The sequence below is a fragment of the Cebidichthys violaceus genome, unplaced genomic scaffold, assembly GCF_023349555.1.
Source record: "Cebidichthys violaceus isolate CVI_PGR_0920_01 unplaced genomic scaffold, fCebVio1.0.p SCAF_44, whole genome shotgun sequence".
Taxonomy (NCBI): domain Eukaryota; kingdom Metazoa; phylum Chordata; class Actinopteri; order Perciformes; family Stichaeidae; genus Cebidichthys; species Cebidichthys violaceus.
In genome coordinates, this window is record NW_027176639.1 from 672,693 (window position 1) to 690,552 (window position 17,860).

Sequence of the window (17,860 nt, forward strand, 5' to 3'; positions counted from 1 at the left end):
GCATCTTTTTCAAGAGGTCCACAAAGTGCCGCAGCTCTTCCCTCTCTGGCTCGTTTCTAAAAGTCATCATCATCTGGAACAACAAGAAATGTAAAGTCAAAACATGTCTAATAATGGTATTGGATCAATGGGAGTCAATAAAGAACATGTGATGGCATCTTGCATCAATTAAAATGATTGATATTTACATCAAAAGAGACCACCTACCTTCTCCATGGCATCCAGAGAACGGTAGCGAGACCATCTGGTGTCTATGAAATAATGCCCAGTGTTTCTGGCAAACTCCTCAGGAGACTGCAAAGAGATTGTGTTTAAGTTACATCATTTATCTTTAGTGACAGACAGACAGACAGACAGACAGACAGACAGACAGACAGACATACCTTAAGCCTCCAGGTATCCTGGTCATTGCTGCTCTCAATGCAAAAGAAGCGAGAGGTCTTTAGTCCACAGTCCATCAGATAGTCGTGTGGCTGACCCAACATGTCCACAATGAATTTCATCTGATCATATTCGTGCCGCCCGTTAAAAAGCGGGGAGCCCACGGCAAGTTCTGCAGCCACCAGACCGAGAGACCACATGTCTATTGACTCGGAGAAGACCTGACCCAGAATGACCTCCGGAGCCCTGAGCAAAAGAGATAAAGAAAGATTGTAAACTTTACGAATAAGAAGTGAAAACCTCACCTCTGTCGTGCCGTTTACACATAAACCACAGACTTCTCCGGTTGGCTCCTGGACTGGAGTCACAAAGTCACAGCGTCTTTTGCCACATGTTTTCTGAACTAACCTGTACCACAGACTCTGCAAACATGTCCCCGGAAGAGCATCGCACACGTAGCGAGCCAGGCCAAAGTCAATGAGCTTGACTTGCAGCGGCTGCTGCCTGCTGTCCACGACCATTATGTTTTCAGGCTTTAAATCAGCATGCATGATTTCCAGGGCCTTGAGGTGGAGCAGAGCTGTGGTCAGCTGAAGAAACACACAAATATTTAGGTTCATTAGGTCACAACGACGTACATTATTATTAAGTATTGATTTTCCACTGAATTGTAAGTGTATCAAATTATACTTCTGATAAAAGTAAAAGTTCCACATACCTGATGTATGACCGGGCGTAGCTCATGTAAGGACAGAGCGTAACCTCTCTCCTCCATGTACTCGTTCAGACTCAGGTCTAGAAGCTCAAACTTCAGACACACAAGCCCTCCATGGAAGAAGGAGCCATACCACCTCACCAGACTACATTCGTCTGGATCCAGAGTCTGCAGCTGCTCGAGAATTTTGATCTGTATGAAAAATATGAAAAGTTAGATTTTCACTGTTTACACCTGAAAGACAAACGACATAATAAATGTGAAAGATGGACTCGCTAAATATTTCAACATGCACGTCCAGCTTGAGTTCTGATAAATAGACAGTTTGTGCTCGACCTCTTCCAGTGCTTGCTCAGTGAAAAAGGGCATGTCTTTGGTTATTTTGATGGCCACCCTCTCATTGGTTATAATGTGAGCACACTCGGCCACTTTTCCGAAGGAGCCCTCCCCGAGAAAGGCCTGGACCATGTAGCTGGAAGCCAGCAGGGTTCCATTGTATATCGGGAAGTCTGAGGAGAGCAAAGATGAGGAGATGAAACAACATTACACTTTGTCTGTTTCATACATCTGCATAAGACCAAGACACACATGGAGGGTTTCCAGGCTGCCAGCGCTGCACTGATTTCTGATGCAAGATAACGTTTTTGATTTGTTTTCATTTATCTTTTTTTGCCTGAATGCATTCCTTCAAGTTTTTTGAGAAAAACACAGAATAAGTTACATCAAACCATTCCAGACGGTCATGCTTTCGGAGAAACATTATGATTTTTCTGTACTGGCAGAGAAATAAATAAGCAAAGCTTTACTACATTATTTCAGCTACTGTTCATTTTTTTTTTTTTCAAACACAGTGGACTAAATGTGGCAATATGTTTTTTTTCAAAATAAAGCACAATCTTGTAAAACAACAAACAGAATATCAGGAAAGATAGTCGATGAATATAAAAAGTATGAGTAGACTGATATTATTCTAACATTATTTTTATCAGACCATGTTACATGCATATTCATGCAGATGTTATCACATTGATAGTCTGAAAGATTTACTCAATTACAACAGTTAAGATATATTTATTCTACACTGATATTACTGCATGACTGATTTGAATAAAAACAACAAAAAAAACAGAGTAAAACTAAACTTTTTACCAAACAATTAATTTTTTCCAATGAGAAAAATGTAAATTATCAATTGTTTAAAAGCCCAATCATTATTTCAAAACCACATAAGTATATTCACATTCACAGTTGAAGAGTTTTCTGTGGTTTTCCGTCGTTCACAGTTACAATATATCTGACTTTTCTTTCTTATTCTCAGCTTACCTGACATCTCACTCATTGCCATGAATCGTTTTGAAGCAAACTCCACACTAATATTGATATAAAAACTCAAAGAGGGACAGAAAAGTGTCTCAGCCTCAGTGTGTGGACTCAGTGTGGTTGTGATTCGAAGGACTGAGCTTCTCTGGACTCTCTATGACTCTACGACATCATCGGGTTCTATTCCATGTTCAGTTCTGTCAGAATCATTCTTATCATTCAGCAGCATGTATTTGGATGGGCTGAGGAGAAACAATAAGTAAAAAACAGTGGAAGAAAGTAGTCGCCTATATTAAGTACTATAGGCCACAATTAAGAGGTGCATTACATGAGCCACTTTATACTTCTACTGCACAACATTCCAAGTACTTTTTTATACTTTTTTTCTAATCATATGTACTTTTACTTCAGTAACATTTTCAAAACACCACTTTTACCTGTAGCTAATGAAGTATTTTTTACAGTGTTTTAATTACAGTTTTAGATTACTTCTTCCGACACAAGATCATCTTCTTTTGAGTGTCTGGCACAAGTGTGATTAAATAAAAATAGATTAAAAATCAAAATCAAGGCATTGTTTGGTCGTGTAGACCTTATAACTGGTACTATGCAAGTAAGTTACTGTAAAAAAAGAAATAGAGTAAATAACTGGCAACCAGTTCATTACTGTGTGTGTTCACAGTAGGCTTTCTACAGTGTGAGTTTTTGGCCAGCCTCAGTATCAAGTAATCAGTTCAGTCCAGTTCAGTCATATCAGAATCGGTTTATTGTCAAGTACAATTGCACATACAAGTAATTTGACTCGGTCTCACATTGTCTTGGAGCGGCGTGGCAAGAATAGGTGCATCGCACAGACACATTCAATAAAGTAAAACAGAATAAAACTTTATTATCACTTGGAAATAGAAACACACAATGGCAGTACAACAGTATGATTAGCTTTCTTTAAATAACAAACATTTGTTGTCAAATAAAAGAGTTTCACAAGTGGCATTAATCAGGTGACTTTTCAGTGGGACGATAGTTACTAGTCCTTGAAAAATAAAGCAGTGATATTTCATGTTTAGAGTAATAATTGAGCCCTCTGGCTTTCTCTGCAGATTGTCTCAAAGCGTCACATTTGGTCAGCTCTTGTTGGTATAACCTCCAAGTGTTTTTATTTTGAAAACTCATTCATCACCGGGAATGTGTGGACGCCTACTTCCGCTAAGCTTGTGGTCAGTGTCTGAAACAGATGTAACGTTACTGAGGCAATGTGTTCCACCTTTTAGGTAAATCCACCTTTATCTACATTTGATACGTGTCGTTTGATTTCCAGTCTAGGGCGCAGGGGTGCGTAGCTATTCGCCGTTTCGCTTAAATTGCGTTTAATTTGAGCTAGCGCGCGGCTAACGTTAGCATTGTTCCAGATCAAAACAAAGGCTGCATTCGCGATAACGTTAAGTTAGCTTTCTCTCAAAAGGATGCTCGGCCACTTACACCTTTTTATAATGGACGTTAACGGTGGCTCGGTGGGCTGTGCTCTACTAGAAGTTGTAACGCGAACGATGCAACTAGAAAGAGGCGATTGGCAATAACATTTTCAAGTTGCTAACGTGAAATATTTCTTTAAGGGCAACCAAAAGTTGTCGCGATATTACGATCGTGTAACGTTGTAGTGAGCAACAGTTGGGATTCTAACACGAGTTATAGGTCTAACGCTGTATTCAAATAAGTAATCTATTCCTGTCGCAGCCCGTGAAGTCCTACCCGTTACATTACGCTTCACATAAAGTTTAATGACAGCTCAATGGACAATAATGAACCCCGAGCGTTAACGCGGTGCCGAGGGGGCCACTTCTGCATCGCCCCCGGATGCAGCAACGAGTTTTATAAAGCCAAAAACGAAGGGAAGACTGTCCACTTTCATTCTTTGCCCTTTAAGCGGCACGTGGTGCTTCGTCGTTGGCTAGCTGCGCTCAGACGAGAGACGACCCCCGTCCGGCGGGACGCTCGGGTCTGTAGCGAGCACTTTGTGGGCGAGGACTATGTCGGGGAGAGGGCGTTTGAGTCAGGCGTGCTGGTGCTTCGCCGTACCAATAAACTGAAGACCGAGGCGGCCCCCTCTGTGTTTGACTTTTCCTCTCAAAAGGTCGGGTGTGCAGGTCAGGACGCGACGTCAGCGGCGCGCCGCAAGAAAAGGGCCCGACGACACGCCCACCTGGCCGCGCAGAGGAAGGTACGTCACGGCCAGCAGGTTTCAAACAACTCGTGTCTCTCACGATGGAAGGACTCACAACAACCAACATCATGTTGCAATCAGACGTCTAGTGTTATCAGCATTAACGGCACCAGAAATGAATGTTTGTATCCTTTTATGTATGTTTTGACAAGAATGGAGAGAGAGAACAGAGGCGGAAGGGACTGTACATTGTCATCACAAGTGATGGTACTCTTTCACCAGGTTTATGTAATCCTCTTGCCTTTGTGCACACAGGATCTGCAGAGATTCAACTCTCTCATCACTCAGAAGAATCCCACAAACACGTTGGCCGCCATGGATTCACAAGGTAGAGACGCTGTTATGAACGAGCTCCTAAATAATACAACATATATATATATACGTTGTTACAAGAGCCTGAAGGTGCTTGCTTATTCATCGAGTTGCTCGACGCAGTGATTAGACCTTGATCGTTGTATTATTTTGATTACAAAACAAGCTTCATGTTCGCTGACTGAAGCGCTCCCATTAAAGTTGCGATAACAAACTCCCGTCTGAACTCCGCAGCAGCAGCCCCGGTCGTCTGCGAGGTCTGCGGAACGATCTTCGAGACGCGACGAGGGCTCTCCAGCCACGCCCGCCTCCACCTCCGGCAGCTCGGCGTGACGTTGTCGGAGAGCAGCGGCGCTCCCATTGAACTGCTCTACCAGCTCATCCAGGAGAGGGGCGACTCCCCCCACGATTTCAAAGCGGACTCCTCCGTGCCTGGGCCGATCTCTCTCAAAAAGGCTTCCCAGCAGGAGTCCAGGACACCTTCGGCACCAGAGGACAGGAGCGACTCCGGCAAAGCGGGGGGTAGAGCCGTGACGGCGCCACAAAAGATGGATCCTCAGGGATCTCCAGCCAGACGAAAGGAGACACCGACCTCTGCCGCCCCCTCGTCCTCCTCCGGTCTGAAGCCGGTGGAGTCCAGAACAAGCGAAGGCGGCAGCAGCTCGTCCTCGGAGCACAAAACCAAAGCCAAGCCGTTGTGGGCGCCGCTGGAAACCGACGCCCCCATCACCTTAGGTACGACTGAATTCTAGATGTGTAAAGTGTAGTGAGGGGGAGTAGCTGTATGTGCAAGACAGAGCTCAGAGTCCTTTTACTCATCATTTCTCTTCATTCTTGCAGCTTCAGACACCAACAATGAGGTCCATGTGTGCCAGCTCTGTGGCTGCTGGTACGGGACACGCAAAGGCCTGTCGGGTCATGCTCGGGCACATCTGCGCCAGATTGGAATCCCCGACGGCGACGTCAAGGGCAGCCCGATCGACTTGCTTTACCAGATCATGGAGGAGGAGGATCTCAAGCCCATCAGCAGCGAGCAGCAGCCGCAGCAGGAGGGAGCGAGCACCTCAAACAGTCCCTCCAGATCGTCCTCTAAGCGACCCTCCGATCGGTCCTCTCCTCCCGCGTCCCCGCCCAGCAAACGGCCTAAAGCGTCAGAGGCCTTCACCTGCATTCTGTGCAGAGAGAAGTTTGAGAATCGCAAAGGCCTGGCCATCCACGCACGCGCTCACCTGCGTCAGATCGGAGTGGTCGACCTGCTGGGGAAAAGCTCCTCGATTGACGCCGTCCAAGAACTGGTGAGCAGCGGCATGCTGGAAGCCGTGCGCCCTCCCAACATGAACAGTGCAACCGGCTCATCGGCGGCCCCGTTCCCCTCCACGTCGCTCTCCTCCAGCCCTGCAAAGTACGCCCGGTCCCCCGTTAACCGGGCCCCAAAGGCTAAGAAAGGCTTTCGGCTCGCTGTGGACCCCCTTCACAGGAAGCCGAAGCCTGAACCTGTGGAGGTTGAGGTGTCTGTTCAACCGAAGGGATCCAGCGCGAACGGCAACTCCCCGACGCTGAAGTCACCTGCTGCTTCAAAGCCTCTGAATGCAGGTAAAGCAGAGAGCCGTTCAGCCGTTTGTTTGTCTGCGTACACCAAAGTGTGGATTCATCCTCTTTATTTCCCTTCCGCCATTCCACAGATGTACAATCCCCGCCGACTGTCCTTTGCGATTTCTGCGGCCAACTGTTTGAGACCCGCAAAGCGCTGTCGTGCCACGCCCGCGCCCACCTGCGCCAGCTCGGCCTCACCTGGTCGACCAGGACGTCGCCGATCGACCTCCTCAGAGAGGTCATGATGCGCGGCGACGAAGGCAAGAAAGTGCCCGTGTCCGCTGGGTCATCGGGCAAAGCCACGTGGGCCCCTCAAGGCTCCAGAAGGTCCCACGACAGCCTCCAGCCGGGGGAACCGGCCTCCAACCCCTCCACAGCGCCTCTTGATTATTCCATGAAGGAGAAGCCCTCGTCTGGCAGGAGCGGGGCGTCACACGGCGGTAATACATTAACACCTCTGTAAAGCAGCCACGTTGTTATCAGATAGCGAGCCACACTGTTGTGCTGTTTTTGTCTTTTCACTGGATTTATTGTTAATAAGAAAAACACAAAGCAACACCGGCCTTATCCTTTAAAATCTGAGACTTTGAGCCAAAAGATTAGCCTCTTTTCCATGTAATCTCTCCTCATGAGACACATCCCACAATGCAATGTGGCCTCAACACATTCTCATCACTCTTGGCGTTACTCCGCTGTTGACTATTGTACAGATTCTACCGGCGTGCCTTTTTAAAATCTCGAACATGATAGATGAGAGGGAATCCCTGTGGATTGAACGGGTTCAACACATGCAAATATAAGTCAAATCTCTCTTCAAACTGTTCCCGGAACTGCCTGAACGTCTACTCTAGATACTGACCCTCGTCTCCTTTTGTGTCAGACGCCTCCTGTGAGCTTTGCGGCTTCGACTTTGAAAACCGCAAGGCCCTGGCCAGCCACGCGCGGGCCCACCTCCGCCAGCTGGGCATCGTTGAATGGAAGGCGGACGGAGCGAGCTCGCCCATCGAACTCCTCAGCGAGTTGATCCGCAGGGACCCGGTGAAGGTGGCGGCCATAACCCAACGCTATCGCATGGGAGACCTTTACATCAAGAAGGTGGGCCGCGCTCTAAAATGTGCTTTTTAAATCATTCTAAATTCACATCAGGATACGTAACAATGTGTCAAAGCAGCGTCGAGTCTAATCTCCTGTCCGTTCACGTCCGTTCAGTCCCAGAGAGGCGCCGCTTCGCCCTCTCTGTCCACAGACTCTGACTCCGTCGCCGGCGGCGGCCTGAAGCTTTCGGTGAGCAGGGAGAACTTGGGAGTGACTGCCGGCTCATCCAGACACGCAACCAGCCACGGACGGACGTTTGCAGCCCACGGCGACTCCGGCGTGCGCTCCTCAAGGGGTGAGAGACGAAAATAGACGGATATACTGTAAAAAAAAAAAAAATAAAAAAATAACATTTCTACAAGATTCTATTGCCTTTCTCTGTGGTTTCAGGGGTCCACCCGCCGAAACATGTTGCACGAGCAGGGGGAGAAAATCAGGACACCAATTCCCAGCAGCCATCACGGTCAGGCAGCATCCCCGCTATGCTGCCAAAGCCCCCACTTACACCTCTGGTCAAACTGGTGGGCAAGGTCTACTCCCTGAAGTGCAGGTCGGTCTATAAAGTAGAAAACAAAGAATCACATTCCCCTCGGAGTCGGTGAATGACGGGGGTTTAGAGCAGTGGACCAATAAGGTGACACGTAACGAGGGGAGGAAGAGACGGCGGAGGACTAAGTATTTCCATCTCCTCTCTGTGCTTCTGTTCAGGTTCTGCGAGGAAGTGTTTCACGGACCTCTGTCGGTTCAGGAGCGGTGGATCACACACCTGCAGAAGCACATCCTGTCGCTGGGCTACAAAGGCAAAGCGTCTCCTCCGGCCGCAGCGGTGGCAGCCCCGGCGCTCGTCCCTCCGGTCGCCGTCTAGTCCACAAAGTGTCCTCTGTAGTTCGCAGCAAAGGACACGTCGGGACGAAAAGGCCTTACGTCTTCTCCGAGGGGACAAACGGTGCGAGTTTGACGTTCCCTCTTTTGTCCTAGAGAGGGCAAGCGTGAGCCATATGAGCAAAGCAGCAGAATCCACTCAGGTAAAAATCCACTGAATACAATAGATCACAACACGGATCTCTGGATGTTTTGGGGTTAATATCCAAAGCCGGTTCGTCCCTCATGTTGATGTCCGGTGCGTTCCTCCTCCTGCTCATACTTCCTACCATTCGTGTCGATGTTGTAAATGTGTTGTGATGTGATATATTCAATAGTTGTCGTTATTTAATGTCGGACACTGAAAGAACATTCCGGGTCAGTGATTTGTGTCCTACTGAGTCTGTCCGTCTACTTAATCTCTTTTTGTATGTTTTTGAATTGAGTCTTTTGTTTCATACATTCATTTTTTTTAAAGGGTTTTTTACCATAAATCTGGATAGATTCTCTTTCTTTTTAAATGGAAATGAATAACAAAACACTCGAGACAAGAAATAAAAAAAAAATAAAAAATGTAACGTGTGGAAAAAAAAAATGTTCATTAATGTTTAATCTCCTGAAAATCAAAGCCTCAACCGTCTGTTTCCATTATTGACACTTTCTTCAGGTACAACTCCAATCACTCTGTTGTTTTTCTGCTCTTTTTACATATGTTTTTTAACACTTATATTAATAAAATTGTGTCTTGTATATAAAAACATGTTTTGGTTGTTGTTGTTTTTTTTACAAATCAATTTAGAAGAAACATCCTGCGCTACACCAGCATCTCACAAAATATATGTATATTATTATATATGTTTATTCGAGGGTGTACAGCGGAGAGGTGACAGGAAATGAGGGGATGTTGCTGTTCATGCTCAAGACCACATTGTTGTGTCTCAGCCCCCCCCCCCCCCCCCCCCCCAAACTATAAAAAAAAACCTGTAGACCGTAAAGGTCAGTTTGGTGAAAGATTTGCCCTCGGAGCAAAGCGTCTCTGAGCTGCTGTCCCTTGTGTTTAAAGAGGGGATGCTGATTTGATTTCCTCCGCCCTCCGGCTCTTTAGCCGTCACTGTGTTGACAAAGGGTCATTGATCTTACCACCTGTATGGCTGCTGCACCAGGTCCTCCGTCCTTTATCGATCCTCGATGGAGCGGGAATCCTTCAGCCGGAGGAAGTCGAACGGTTTAAATTTGGTAAACGGCGCACAGCCTCGAAGAACAATCGGTATACAACATCATATAGCTTTTACATCAAAAGCTGCAGTAAACATTGCAAAATGCATTCTTTTTCAAATTTCCATATTGCAATGGGTGTCCAGGAATCCTGCGGGTGAGCTCAGATTGAAAAGACAGCTGAAGTGTCTCGTCTCGTGATTCACAGAAGAAGAAAAGGTACATTTCATTCTGCACTTGTGGTGCTGAGTGTATTGCACAGTTGCTGAACGGGCCTTCTGGTCTGCAGCGAGGTACAGGAAGCACTCCACAGGAGAGGCTGTGAAGATGATCTATAATCGCTTTCCATGCAGCACAACACCCCTCCTGTTTTCTGCTCTGTCTCCACCACAGGCAGCACACGGCCTCCTCCGTCTCTGCTATATATTCACGTCACAAGCGAGGATCTCTGGAGTCTCGCTCTTTGTAATTTACTACCACCGGGACGTGGGCAGGGTTTCACTCTGATGGATAAATCTGATGTCCGCCCTTCTGCCGGTTCGCCGAATCTCAGGGCATCCAGTGAGCGAGTGATCCCACCTGACAGGGCCGGAGTATCACGTCCGTTAACACCCGGTGGACTCATAGTGGCTATTTCAAAGCTCTCATTGAAGAGAGAGATCCAAAGTAGGAGGACATCTGTCCTCCAGGGCTGTGGGATTTAAAAGAGGTGGCATAATAACTTTCTGACTGTGGTCCATTTGGTTTTAAAGCTGGAAGCTGGACAGTCTAGCACAATCATTCAATTCTTGTCTTTAAGTGTCCTTATTAGCCCAATAATAAGACTCACCAGGAAACTGAATTACCTTAAAAAAAAAAATGCTGTTCTCCAATTATGATTTAATTAAATTCACGAGGAACCAAAGAAATTCACTTTACATTTCTAAATTGTCGTCTTAAAAGGTTCTTGGGGGGGGGGGGGGGGGGGGGGGACATGGGTGTGTGATTGAACCATTGAGCAGCAGACATTAGGACGCGTCTCACGCAGGTGAGACTGATGACAGTCTTAATTGCTGTGGCAGAGCCCTCGTTAAGGTTATTGGTGCCAGCTGTGCACTTCTCTCTCCCGCTCCTCTTGATAAAAAAGGTCTGTGGTTTGGAATCAATGAAGCAACAGCAGCATCAGGTATTTCAAAACAAAAGAGGGAATATTACATTTTTAATATGATTTAAAGCTTATGAGGTGACGTGACGTCAGGCGGTGGCTTCATTGGCTTGTTCTGGAGTTATTTTGTCCTCAACAAGTAGCTCATGTTGTCCACTGGAGGGTAGTTTGAAACCATGATACACCAGATATATTACACACACACACACACACACACACACACACACACACACACACACACACACACACACACACTCTCTCTCACTCTCACTCACACTCGCACAGAAAACAGCCCAACAAAACTCTTTTTGTACAGGTGGCTCAGGTGTTAAGTCATTGCTCTGACGATGATGGAATAGCTTCCTCTTGTGGAGGAATTTCATTTTCGACGCTCTAATCTCGTGTCCTTGTGTCACGTATTCATTTAGCTCTTGCTTAAATGCTAAACATGTATTGTTAAATCATAATCCCTCTATCTTCTCTTCCTGTAAAGTGTCAAAATAGGTTTGATGACTCACCTTGAACCCGGAGAGAGCTTACATATATTTGTCCAATCAAATGGTAAAAACCCAGCGTCATATAAAACTGTGCTTGACCCTTAGCTAGAGCAATATATCATAGTACCTAGTAGTAACTATAGCTACTAACACTGAGTTATCATGTAGTGGTAACTGTCTAGAAGAGATTAAACATCTTTACTTTGATCAAAACGTAATGAAAGAAGGCCGCAGCAACATGTGGAAACACCTGGGAACTATTTTAAAGCAAACGTATTAATCATAGATGTCCTAATATCACGTCAAAGTTTATAACTTGAATCCGTTACTTGAATGGAAGCAAAGCAGCGGATAAGAACTCCGTCCTGGAGTTTGACTCGGAGTCTGGAAGTAAATTCTTTCAGCATCTCCGCTGTGATTTATGTTTTATGGTTTTGGCAGAATATGGAGTTTTATCACACAATTTTTTTTGACTTTGCAATCTTCCCTCAGAGAGAACCGATTCCCCAAGACTGCAACTCTAGCAGCGCATCTGTAATCTTCCTTTCTGTGTTTCTAGTTTTGTGGTTTGACGTTTCTTTCTCTTAGCTGCTGTTGCACGACAGTTAAAGGATAGAAACTAAAACGGTTCACACACAAAGGTGTTTTCAGCACAATGCATGCAGCTATAACTGCATATTTGCTTTATTCACGATAAAACAAACAACCACCTTCTTTGTGTGTTTGCACCAGGAGTGATCGCGGGTGTGATTTAGCATTTTAGAGGTGATGATCATGTCATCAAAGTGCACTTGGCTGCTCCGCTCAGCAGTTTTTGCAACATTCAGACTCCAGACGAGACACCGGACGCCGGAGACGAGCGCCAAGCGCCGAGCGCCGAGCCTTTCCCAGGAGGCCGTTCTGCCACTGCACGGTGTCATCTCGCCGTTGCTCTCCAGACGGCTCAGATGACCTCGCATGACTCCGCCGAGCAGAGAGTCTGAAACCTCTTTGAAACAAGCGGCTAATAATTCAAGTGATTTACGGACGATGTATCTCACTGCCAAGACGCTTTCTGGAATAATCCGGTCCAGACCCGTCTTTGTGTATCACATCTCAGCTAAACAAGAAGTTAACAAGAAGAAGAAGAAGAAGAAGAAGAGGACGAAACGTACGACACCAGCCCACCGAGCCGTAGATGTGACGGACAGGCCTTCAGCATGGGCATTAGTGTGTGTTTGAAATGACTGCATGATGCATTCATTGCTGCAAAGTCACAAGTTAGATACAGATATTATTTATTTCAGCCCTGCTTTTAATTCCCGAGAGATTTACGCGTGATGATTGTTTCATTACTTTTTAATCATTACTCCTCCCGCAGACAGAGCGGAATATGAAAATGAAAATATGCTCATTGTAGAGATCCGGTGCAGCCTGCCGTCCCGCTGCATCGTGACAACAAGCAGCAGCTTGGAGCCCAGATGTGGATCCACTCACATCTGGCCTGTGTTTGTTCGAGTGTGTAATAGCAGCCCGTGTGTGTGTGTGTGTGTGTGTGTGTGCGGTGATGTATAAGTGCCTGACTGTGTGTCCATAACTCAATATCAGGACATTAAGGAATTAGTGTTATGACAAAACAGGACCCCAGAGAGGAGAGACCACCTGTCTCTGGTTACACTTCGGGGTTCTATCAGTCTATTCTGTAGTGATGTGGCTTCACCTGCTAATTGTATTCAGATATTCACTACACACTAATTTGTCAGTAGTTAATAGTGATTAAGATGGGGAGCTCTGATGAACACTGAACGTGCAGCTGATGATTTTTATATTATTTTGGCTGCAGAAACAAGCTCTCTACACATCCATCCATGGCTGATATGTCTCTTTACACATCAAGCATACACGGAGCAACATTAACATTAAGATGTTATGCGTGTAATATTATGTCCAATACTCATATTCTTGATTTAGCTCTGGTTTTGGTCTCCAACAATTGCTTGATGAAGTATCTTCTAGCTGCTAAATGCTTCACCTGCAAGTGGATAAAATAGATTAAATAGGTTAAAACAGCCGCAGCCAAAAACAATGCTGGGAGAGCAGCGAGCGAAGCAGAACAAATATCTGAAGGATGCTAAACAGCAGAGTTGTTTGTCACTACAAGCGACCTCATTGTTTGATCAATTGAAATGCAAAAACATGAATTATATAGACTTTAATAGACACTTTACGAATGACAATGTCCCCTGTAATAGGATTAATATGGGATCAGTAAAACACATCACATCATTCTACGTTAATGTTTAATTCATTCAAGAAGGGACAATGCACATTAATGTACATGAGCCATACAGGCTAATCTTCACCTGCAGGTCGATGGCACGAAAAGAAACACACAACAGGATATAAGCATAGCCTCAACAACAGAAAGCTCATCGGGGAAGGAGGCCAGACGTGTTCTGTTCCTTTTCTTTCCTGTAAAGAATGAATCATGTGCCTAAATGTCAAATGAGAGCAAATCCACATGAAGATGAAAGGATTCTGCGATGTTTTTCCCAAACTGTCTTCATCTGAGGAGAGACGGTGAAATACAGGAATCGCGAAGGGAAATTCTGCATTATGTGTCCAGCATGCTGCATAAAATACTGTGCATAGTGTACTGTGTATCACTGTGTGTCACAGCTCAGAGTGCTAATGACTCACCACCACTGTTTTATTATGAAAATAGGTGCAGATAAATGTGGCTAAATTGAAGGCCTGAGATTGATTGTTCGCTTATCTTGATGTCGAAATAGTCATTTTCATTATCTTGTCACATAATCCTCCTTAATAACACCACATGCACATTTATCAAACTATTTGGCATTACCCTAGTCTGCAGTGTTTCATCCCTGGGCTATTTTAATCGATGCATATTTCTTTTAGGGAGTGGTTATTGGTTCCACAGATGAATTGGCTCAAAGTGCAGATCAAGCTTTTTCTCTTTTTCTCTCCACAACTGCATTGGATTTGTATCGACTGCAGAGACGTGAACTCAACAAAGAAAATCGATCCCGCTGCTCATTCTCATTGTGGAGGAAACCATGTAAGTAACTGCAGTGTAGTTGCAGGTCATTTCTCAGCAGCGCATGAGAGCAGCGAACGCTTCGGTCGCCTTATTTCACTCACTGGTGAGCTTAATACCGAGCGGCAGCAGGATACCAAAACCGCATTTCTTAAATAAGCTGCCGTGTCCAAATAGCCTGTGGTGCTTTTCTGCTTTTGAGTTTAGAACATGAACGTTTTGGCGCTCACAATATATATATATATATATATATATATATATATATATCCTCTCTGTCAGGCACGGCCCGGGCCGATGTTGACACTTTTACAGGGCAAATGCAAGAAAACAATCCCGTGGCATTAAATCAGAGGCCGGAGACAGAGCCAGGGCAGCATGCCAGTCCGTAACAGCACTGACACAGATGGACAGATATGACTCACGTTCATATTCGTCCTCACATATGGAATATAGAGAGAGATGGTGTGGCAGGGCACCACATTGCGTCTTTCAGGAGGCAAAAATCACTCAAAATACCATCGGATAGAGGAAATCGGCAACAACCCAATATCACTTAGATGAAAAAAAGAGTGGCTGCTTTCCTCCTTTATGACACATTAGTACACTTAAGGGAGTATAGAGACCCCAGTTGTCACCGTTGTTAATAACTGTTCCGACTGTCCAAGTTGACCATATAAACAGATGTGCTGCCAGAAACTCACAAACAGGTCTCAGTAGCTTTGAAACAATAAATATCTTCTGCATAATCCCTGACATTTTCCAGGCTCTCTGTCCAACTCTCACTCCTGATTTATTCATGGTTTTCCTCCCCTAGCAGCACCCCTCTACATCAACCAAATACAGCATTAGTGTGAACGGGCCCAGGGAGAATACTACGTTTCAGATGAATGAGCTGAGAGACTTGATATTCAAAGCAAAAGATCAAAGTCCCTCCATTTACACCCACTACTAACAGTTAAATGAAAAGCCTCTCCTCCCCTCCTAACGCCGTATAACCTTACATGAACCATTTTTAACCCGGTAAGATACTGTGACAGGACACAGACAGACGCTGCAGCTCTGCTCATTACAGAGCATGGAATGTGGGAAAACAGAGTGCATTATGGTCTTGAAACCCCAACCAGCAGACTTCTACAACAGTCCAAAATCATGTTTATTATGAATCATTTGGAATTAAGAAAAGTCATGTAGAATTTTGTCTTTTTGAGTTTGTTTAAAGCCCGACAGAATGCAGAATGTCTTGAGAAAGTAAGAAAGGTTGACAGAGGTCTGCAGCTTCAGAGCAGACTATCGTCATAGTCGGAGACGAGAAGCACAGCTGTGACTAATAACATGAACGGTGGCACATGGTGTAACACGCGTGTGATAGTTAGTGGAAAACTAATACTGATACGTGTCAATCAAACTTTGGTACCCGCCCACACGGCCGTGTGGATACACCTGTGTGGGTGGACCGTGAGTCTTTATCTTAGATTAGATGTATAATGTATTGATCCCACACAGGTAGTGTACAAGAACAGATCCATTACATTTAAACACTGAAATACTGTGTATTGACCATCTAACTATGTACAACTAAAGCATGAAAAAACACCATAAATAACTAAGAGTAACTCTATAGATTTAAATGCTGCACATTTGTTCTTCCATCCTGAGCCGGGCCTGCTCATGAGTCTAAATCTGGGTTGACGTACAAAATGATGTCCTGCTATTTATACTTCGTAGATTAAAATGTAAACTCTCTGCCTGTAGCTGTTTTTTTTAACCACAGAACAAGTGGACTGTATACACTGACCTCAACCAAGTGATGCAAGTAAAGTCCAGGCGAGTCATGCAGTACAGTACAGCTGAGTACAGCTGAGTGTTTCAACAGCGGTAGCTTTGCCTCCTGCACTCGTCGACACCTCAGTATGGTTCATCAGAGAGGGAGTCAGCGGAGGGACACGCAGACGGCGAAGAAGGTCCGATAAACACCGAGTGAACAAGTAACACATGCGTGGTACTTTGAGGTTGAGACCCAGCCTGCAATTTAATTTGTGTCTGAAAATAAACACTGTATTGTACCTCATAATTACTCCAAATACAACTCCTAATTTATTTATAAGCATAGCAAAATCAAAATGCCATCAGCGCAGTGTTACAGCAATCCCACATTCCAGACACACCTTTGACACCAAGAGCCTTTATGATAGATCAGATAAAAAGCAATTTGATGTCAAACTAAGCTTTAACCGTACTTTCCTGAATAATAACATTTGTAAGTTTGCACATCAGTTGCTCTACAGAACAGTGAAAGTACACATTTGGAGTTAACTCTCACTCTCACTCTTCTATGTGTCACATAAACACATGACTCCTCCAGGGTGCCGTGATGCTCAGCAGGACAACTCCAAATATGGAACCAAAAATATTTGGAAGCGACCAAAATCTCTAAAAGCCGGCTGTATGAATTTGTCTGTGTGATGTTTACACCGACGCCTTGTCGAGCGGCGAGCACAGGCTAATGTGGCCGCCCGCCTCGTCCTGATCCCGCTGACGGAACGAGCAGAGTTTGGCTCCCGAACAGCGTTTGACTCATGTTGTTTGGTAACAGATTGCTCACTCTCCTCTTCCATTTGTCTCACCGCGTTCAGCGTCTGCTCTCTGTGGACAATCGAGCTCGAGGAGAGCCTCAAACAATCGTGTTAAAGCAGAAAACCTTTTTTTTTTTTTTAAAACACCCTCATGTGTACGATTTAAGCACAAGAACAAGCTCTCAGTTTGACACTTTTTTTTTTTCTCCCATTAACAGCTTTATTTCCCACACCGACCATTACATGAGCAAACACACCAATTGTGCACCATTGACGATCCACATGTAAGTAGAAACCAGCACACGGGGACAGGGTAAGTCATGCCACAGATAACTCACTGCCACCAACTGACGGATGGTTTTTGAATCCCTGTGAGGTTGCAGGCAGACACTAATGACCTTTTCAGGATGAATCTTGTTTACTCCCTGACTTCAGCTCTGTATCGGCAGACCTGTTGGTGGAATTTAAGTAATGGCCGGTAAGAAACGGTTCAATCTGTCCGAAATTCAAGGCAGGACCAACTGCGTTCGCGAACAAAACAAGGTGTCAAACGGTGTCAATTAGTCTCCGTTTCTGACAGTGTGAACACCGCCACACCGCCGCTACTGCTACTCTTCAAAATCTCTCATGAGCTGTTTATAGACGTGGAAGTCAGCCAGCGGACCCCGCCCGCTCCCTTTGAGACCGGATGACACCAGTCCAATAATACGGTGTCCTCTCGTCACCCGCAGTACACGGAGGTCAGTCAACACATTTTTTTAATATCATGTCCTCGAGCTAGAAAGTATAACCACCCCATTTCTGACCTGCATGCAGACAATGTTCTTGCACGTGAAAGTTCCTCTAAATTCATCACAAACCACTTCAGGACGCGCTGCACCTCCCAAAGCGCA

General features: G+C 45.3%; 1 protein-coding gene across 2 annotated transcripts; it reads left to right on the plus strand.

Annotated features, from left to right (window-relative positions):
- The first annotated feature begins 3,616 nt into the window (after positions 1-3,616).
- Positions 3,617-9,258, plus strand: wiza (WIZ zinc finger a). 2 transcript variants are annotated; one of them, XM_068729048.1, is made up of 9 exons: positions 3,617-4,634; positions 4,893-4,965; positions 5,184-5,684; positions 5,790-6,542; positions 6,632-6,982; positions 7,423-7,637; positions 7,752-7,932; positions 8,028-8,187; positions 8,346-9,258. In XM_068729048.1, the coding sequence occupies exons 1-9, from the start codon at positions 4,206-4,208 to the stop codon at positions 8,500-8,502; spliced, it is 2,820 nt and encodes a 939-aa protein (XP_068585149.1). In that variant the 5' UTR covers positions 3,617-4,205; the 3' UTR covers positions 8,503-9,258. The 2 variants fall into 2 exon arrangements, with proteins under 2 accessions (XP_068585149.1, XP_068585150.1); XM_068729049.1 differs by having other exon boundaries at positions 5,187-5,684.
- The last annotated feature ends 8,602 nt before the right edge of the window (positions 9,259-17,860 follow it).

What these genes read in the sequence shown, in the direction of transcription:
- wiza (XM_068729048.1), top strand. Translation starts at nt 4,206, where the DNA reads ATGGACAATAATGAACCCCGAGCGTTAACGCGGTGCCGAGGGGGCCAC. An exon ending in TTCAAAGCCTCTGAATGCAG is followed by an intron (nt 6,543 to 6,631) that starts GTAAAGCAGAGA and finishes GCCATTCCACAG; the next exon opens with ATGTACAATCCCCGCCGACT. An exon ending in GAGCGGGGCGTCACACGGCG is followed by an intron (nt 6,983 to 7,422) that starts GTAATACATTAA and finishes CTTTTGTGTCAG; the next exon opens with ACGCCTCCTGTGAGCTTTGC.